This window comes from Phallusia mammillata, unplaced genomic scaffold (assembly GCF_965637545.1).
Source record: "Phallusia mammillata unplaced genomic scaffold, kaPhaMamm4.hap1.1 HAP1_SCAFFOLD_116, whole genome shotgun sequence".
NCBI lineage: Eukaryota > Metazoa > Chordata > Ascidiacea > Phlebobranchia > Ascidiidae > Phallusia > Phallusia mammillata.
This window is the reverse complement of record NW_027648864.1, coordinates 10,001-17,500: the sequence shown is the minus strand read 5'-3', so window position 1 is coordinate 17,500 and position 7,500 is coordinate 10,001. Positions and strand designations below refer to the sequence as shown.

The window sequence follows — 7,500 nt, the reverse complement described above, 5'->3', positions numbered from 1 at the left end:
TACTTGCCCTGAACAACGAATTGACAACGGAAAATGTTCTGCGGCGCCGCACTGTTTTATCTTCTGCCAATGATTTTTGCGGATAGTCGGCAAAAATTTGATGCACATTCAACAACAAACGTTTCGATGACGTTCGAAAACAATGCTCGTGTGTCAGCTGATCGCCTTTTTCTCATTTTTCAATTCCCGCTACTATTGGTTACAAGCGGAAAGCGATCACAGCAGGAGACCGGGAAGTTTCAACTCAGACTCACTATAAATAGCGAACCAGTGAACATGACACTCATTATGATGCACACGAAAAGAGAATAATGTGCTTTTGTCATCGACATCCGGAAAGCAACGTGCTGAGATTTGCAAGAAATAGTTAGACGACGAGGAAGTTTGACGTTGTCAAACATAGGCAGTTGACCATTTCTGAATTTCATGGGTCCACCGTGCCCTGTCATGGTATTTTCGTCAGTGCAGAAAGTGCAAACTATTTTAAAACAAACGATGACAGGTAATCTTATTAACAATTACAGTACTGCAGACTTTGGTTCAAGTGCAGGGAAACGCATTCCACCGCATCAATTCGGCCTCGATGTGACCGGCAACGTAAACCAATTTGCAAGTAATTCGCTGACGTTCGGAAACTTAGTAATTTGCATAATGCGATAACATATTGCTTTTTTCACGTGTGTTATCTGGCACTTCGATACTGTCCGATAGGAAAACGATCATAGCGGGACAGTTTGAACTTTTGAAATAACATTAGAATCAAAGCCAAGTCGCCGATCACTACGTTCGTCACAACATAAACGAAAAGGGGATAATGTGCAATGTTGCATTTTCTGAAAGCATTGTTAGTAATGTGCTGAGATTAGTCAATGTACTTAATCAATCGGCGAGGAAGAAAGACGTTGTCACACATTGGCAGTTTACTATTTGTGAATTTTGTGGGTGCAACCTGCCCTTTCATGGTATTTTGGCCAGCGCAGGAAGTTTGAAGTATTTTGAAAAAATGTTAACAGGTTCCTTTTGGAACAACTAGCTCAATTGCAGAGATATGTTGCAGACCGCAAACTCAGGCAAAACGTAGTTCACCGCCTTGCATTACCCTCGCTATCTCCCTAAATGTAAACCAATTTGCAAGCGTTTCGATAACGTTCGGAAACAAAGTAATTTGCATAATTCGATAACCTATTGCTTTTTTCACGTGTGTTATCTCACACTTCGATACTGTCCGATAGGAAAATGATCATAGCGGGACAGTTTGAACGTTTCAACTAACATCACAATCAAAGCCGCGTCGCCGATCACTACGTTTGTCACAACACAAATGAAAAGGGGATAATGTGCAATGTTGCATTTTCTGAAAGCATTGTTAGTAATGTGCTGAGATTAGTCAATGTACTTAATCAATCGGCGAGGAAGAAAGACGTTGTCACACATTGGCAGTTTACTATTTGTGAATTTTGTGGGTGCAACCTGCCCTTTCATGGTATTTTGGCCAGTGCAGGAAGTTTGAAGTATTTTGAAAAAATGTTAACAGGTTCCTTTTGGAACAACTAGCTCAATTGCAGAGATATGTTGCAGACCGCAAACTCAGGCAAAACGTAGTTCACCGCCTTGCATTACCCTCGCTATCTCCCTAAATGTAAACCAATTTGCAAGCGTTTCGATAACGTTCGGAAACAAAGTAATTTGCATAATTCGATAACCTATTGCTTTTTTCACGTGTGTTATCTCACACTTCGATACTGTCCGATAGGAAAATGATCATAGCGGGACAGTTTGAACGTTTCAACTAACATCACAATCAAAGCCGCGTCGCCGATCACTACGTTTGTCACAACACAAATGAAAAGGGGATAATGTGCAATGTTGCATTTTCTGAAAGCATTGTTAGTAATGTGCTGAGATTAGTCAAAGCACTTAATCAATCAGCGAGGAAGAAAGACGTTGTCACACATTGCCAGTTTACTATTTGTGAATTGTGTGGGTGCACCGTGCCCTTTCATGGTATTTTGGCCAGCGCAGGAAGTTTGAAGTATTTTGAAAAAATATGTTAACAGGTTCCTTTTGGAACAACTAGCTCAATTGCAGAGATATGTTGCAGACCGCAAACTCAGGCAAAACTTAGTTCACCGCCTTGCATTACCCTCGCTATCTCCCTAAATGTAAACCAATTTACAAGCGTTTCGATAACGTTCGGAAACAAAGTAATTTGCATAATTCGATAACCTATTGCTTTTTTCACGTGCGTTATCTCACACTTCGATACTGTCCGATAGGAAAACGATCATAGCGGGACAGTTTGAACGTTTCAACTAACATCACAATCAAAGCCGCGTCGCCGATCACTACGTTTGTCACAACACAAATGAAAAGGGGATAATGTGCAATGTTGCATTTTCTGAAAGCATTGTTAGTAATGTGCTGAGATTAGTCAAAGCACTTAATCAATCAGCGAGGAAGAAAGACGTTGTCACACATTGCCAGTTTACTATTTGTGAATTGTGTGGGTGCACCGTGCCCTTTCATGGTATTTTGGCCAGCGCAGGAAGTTTGAAGTATTTTGAAAAAATATGTTAACAGGTTCCTTTTGGAACAACTAGCTCAATTGCAGAGATATGTTGCAGACCGCAAACTCAGGCAAAACGTAGTTCACCGCCTTGCATTACCCTCGCTATCTCCCTAAATGTAAACCAATTTACAAGCGTTTCGATAACGTTCGGAAACAAAGTAATTTGCATAATTCGATAACCTATTGCTTTTTTCACGTGCGTTATCTCACACTTCGATACTGTCCGATAGGAAAACGATCATAGCGGGACAGTTTGAACGTTTCAACTAACATCACAATCAAAGCCGCGTCGCCGATCACTACGTTTGTCACAACACAAATGAAAAGGGGATAATGTGCAATGTTGCATTTTCTAAAAGCATTGTTAGTAATGTGCTGAGATTAGTCAATGCACTTAATCAATCAGCGAGGAAGAAAGACGTTGTCACACATTGCCAGTTTACTATTTGTGAATTGTGTGGGTGCACCGTGCCCTTTCATGGTATTTTGGCCAGCGCAGGAAGTTTGAAGTATTTTGAAAAAATATGTTAACAGGTTCCTTTTGGAACAACTAGCTCAATTGCAGAGATATGTTGCAGACCGCAAACTCAGGCAAAACGTAGTTCACCGCCTTGCATTACCCTCGCTATCTCCCTAAATGTAAACCAATTTGCAAGCGTTTCGATAACGTTCGGAAACAAAGTAATTTGCATAATTCGATAACCTATTGCTTTTTTCACGTGCGTTATCTCACACTTCGATACTGTCCGATAGGAAAACGATCATAGCGGGACAGTTTGAAAGTTTCAACTAACATCACAATCAAAGCCGCGTCGCCGATCACTACGTTTGTCACAACACAAATGAAAAGGGGATAATGTGCAATGTTGCATTTTCTGAAAGCATTGTTAGTAATGTGCTGAGATTAGTCAATGTACTTAATCAATCAGCGAGGAAGAAAGACGTTGTCACACATTGCCAGTTTACTATTTGTGAATTGTGTGGGTGCACCGTGCCCTTTCATGGTATTTTGGCCAGCGCAGGAAGTTTGAAGTATTTTGAAAAAAAATGTTAACAGGTTCCTTTTGGAACAACTAGCTCAATTGCAGAGATATGTTGCAGACCGCAAACTCAGGCAAAACGTAGTTCACCGCCTTGCATTACCCTCGCTATCTCCCTAAATGTAAACCAATTTGCAACCGTTTTGATAACGTTCGGAAACAAAGTAATTTGCATAATGCGATAACCTATTGCTTTTTTCACGTGTGTTATCTCGCACTTCGATACTGTCCGATAGGAAAACGATCATAGCGGGACAGTTTGAACTTTTCAAATGTAAATGTAAATGTAAACCAATTTGCAAGTGATTCGCGGACATTCGGAAACTTAGCAATTTGCATAATGCGATAACCTATCCCTTTTTGCAAATGTGTTAGCTCGCACTGCGGTGCTGTTCGATCGGAAAACGATCATAGCGGGACAGTTTGAACTTTTCAACTAACATTAGATTCAAAGCCGCGTCGCCGATCACTACGTTCGTCACAACGCAAACGAAAAGGGGACAATGTGTCATGTTGCATTTTCTGAAAGCATTGTTAGTAATGTGCTGAGATTAGTCAAAGTACTTAATCAATCAGCGAGGAAGAAAGACGTTGTCACACATTGCCAGTTTACTATTTGTGAATTGTGTGGGTGCACCGTGCCCTTTCATGGTATTTTGGCCAGTGCAGGAAGTTTGAAGTATTTTGAAAAAAAATGTTAACAGGTTCCTTTTGAAACAACTAGCTCAATTGCAGAGATATGTTGCAGACCGCAAACTCAGCCAAAAGGTGGTTCACCGCCTTGCATTACCCTCGATATCTCCCTAAACGTAAACCAATTTGCAAGCGTTTCGATGACATTCGGAAACATAGTTATTTGCTCAATTCGATAATCTATCGCTTTTTTTACGTGTGTTAACAAACTTACATTTGGCGGAAGTTACAGCTGTGTGCGGGCGATTACGATGGGTGGACTGTGCCCTGTCAATTTTTCAAGATCATTTCCTTCCGACCTCATGATTAATATACAACTTTTATGTGTTTTTTCCAGAACTGAATAGTACACAAACAAATTTGTTTGCTAAACTGCCTGTTCTTGCCATACTCCATCGAATTCATCAAAAGCACTTATTAGTGCTACTTTTTGTATTGCGAGTGTGTTCGATTGTATTTGCAACAATTTCCACACGTTTTGGTGATTTGTATTTGCATTTTTGCACCATTTGCATGCAACTGGCTTGCTTTTGATATTACAACTTTGTTGCAGTAGCTTTCCAGCAGTTACAGTTACTTTGAACCAGAACCAGAACCAGAACCAGAACCAGAACCAGAACCAGAACCAGAACCAGAACCAAGTAGATAATTCAGATTTTTGAACACTTTTCAGCACTGTTAGATTTCCACTACATTCTGCAACAATTCCAATGGCTCAACAGTATTGGCAATCTCGCAGACAGAGACGAATAGTCGTAATGACCAATCTCGATGAACGAAACCAACGTGTTGCAACTGCTTGGGAAAACCGGCTTCTCCCTGCCCAACAGCAATGCCGTGATTTCTTTCAGAGGGCAAACCTTCAACACACAGCACACAACCCTTCACTGCAGTCCATATCACAAAAGTTAACATCTTGGGCCAAAGACGGTGCGTGGAGGTACTGCAACTCTTGCTATTCTCTCTTGCCTTGCCAACTTTCCCCTTCTTGCTCACTACCGCGACCAACAACTCCATCCGACTGCCCCTGCAAATCATCGACTTATTCTGTGCCCCGCCACAATCAATGGCCCTCCGAATTGCTATGCTTGACTGCGGAGGACGCGAGACATCTTTCGCTTTATGAAGTCCACGTTGGAAACACGAGAAAGGCACAGCATGGTTATCGCTGCAAAGACGGCATATTCAGACTGACATTAAAATCCACATCACCACAACACAACATCGAATCCGTTTCCGACCCTATCAGGAAAGCAGCCCTTCGACGTGCATACGACTGGTTAATGGCATGTACCAATAGCGAATACAGCAACTTTGTGCAGAAATTGCAACGCAACGAACTTGTCAAGAAACCCAACATCAGCGTCATTTGCAACGAGAAATACTTGGAGTGCGCCATCTGGCCTGTTCTGTACTGGAACCGTGAATGGTGCGAGTCATCGATCCACAATGCCACAAGCCATGCCAGCATGAAGAAGGCGTTTTGTGTAAAAGCTATGTCGTCCATCATGGACTATGGTCAACATTTTGAATTGATCAGATTCAACTACGATCGTTGGCTTTTCAAAACCATTACAGGGGCAATCGACACTTCGAAGAAATATGGATGCTCTCCTGCGAGAGCGCTAGATTCAAAGCACTTTTCTCCAACTTACTGGCAGTGGCAACATTGCTATCTCATCGATTGCACAGCACAGTTCGGACTTCCCGATGTATTCATCACCATTAGTCCCTACGAGTGGACTTTTCCACAGTCATCTTGGCTAGAAGAAGGAATGGCATCATTTGGATCTGATCCAACCGACCTTGCATTCTGGGAAACAAGGCACATCGCGCATATTCTGGAACAGTTCATACGAGGGTACATCTGCGGAAAAACCAAATACAATTGGCGCAATCCCATCCTTGGACATAACAACGTCATCTCTTATTTTTACCGCTTTGAATTTCAACAAAGAGGAACCCTTCACGTCCACTTGATTGCATGGTTAAAGGACAGAACGAAAATCGATATGGCGCGCATCAAATCAACCATTACTGCAAACGACGAAGACCTCGCCAAATTCGTTTACAGACACCAGAAGAGCGACAAATCAGCACAAGGGCTGATTGTCAGCGAAGAACCTAATCACTTCGACAACGCCAATAGATTCATTCCAAGGCGCTTACAAATTGACCAGGAACTGAACATCCGCACATATATCGACTCCATTCTAATCTCTCTCCAATCAAGCATGGACCTGCAGATGGGCAACTCACAGGCACTGTTGCTTAATTACGTTGCCGGATATGTTGCTAAACATCAAGACAGCTTCTTCACTGTTTCAAGTTTATTAACACATTTCGACAGTCACTCAATGGCAGTTAGATACATGAAAACCATGACTCCTAGTGAACCGGAAATGACACTCGCTTTGGAAGGCACTCAACTGGCTTACACTTCTTCACGCACCAAAAAATACTTGTGTCCCGTATCACCAGCCCGCGCCCATTCCTGCAAGGTTCTTACCCATTATCTACAACGAGCACCTGAAGACAACGACACAACCTTATTGCAGTTTATGCGCAAAAACTACATTGCAAACCAGACAATCAAACCTTACAAGGACCACAAAGAAACTTTGGTGGCATGCAAAATGTTATCTCCAACGAATGACACCTACTTTTTCCAAGATGCTATGCTCAACACAGCTTACCGTTCTCTGGAGGCATTGAAGTATAACTCCCCTGTGCCAGAAGATCTCCAGATGTTCTCATATGCTGTCAGGAACCGTTCCAGTTTTTGGTCAAGTGAGACGCAGATTGAACAAACTTTGCAACTTCACGGACACAAACGTTATTACATCACTAATGTCATTTCAATGATCCGGAGTTACTGGGTTCTTTGGCGGCACTGGCAACAAAATTTCATTTCCGATCAAGACCTGCGCATTGCATCTCACGACGATCCCGCAGAACCAGCGTTCAACATGAGACAGCACACTTTTATACAACTTGTAATGGATAATCTGAAGAGGTTTGATAACATGAATGAAGACACTTTGCCACAAACTCCGTTCTTCCTGCTCAAGGGACAACAGGGAACTGGAAAAACTGCCTGTCTCCTGCGTGTCATCAAATTGGCACTGGAGCGAAGTTTGACAGTTCTTCTCACCGCACCAACTGGAATGCTCACTAGCACGCTGAAAAGTCAAGTAC

The 7,500-nt window shown here is 42.2% G+C and overlaps 1 protein-coding gene across 1 annotated transcript in view; it reads left to right on the top strand.

The window, feature by feature from the left end:
• Positions 1-2,146: 2,146 nt before the first annotated feature.
• The window catches only part of LOC145207454 (uncharacterized), a 6,647-nt gene continuing 1,293 nt past the window's right edge, over positions 2,147-7,500 (top strand). Inside the window, exon 1 of the mRNA XM_080078683.1 lies at positions 2,147-7,500. This exon is cut by the window's right edge and continues 1,293 nt beyond it. Within this exon, the coding sequence (XP_079934809.1) occupies positions 5,013-7,500 (2,488 nt within the window). The 5' untranslated portion in view covers positions 2,147-5,012.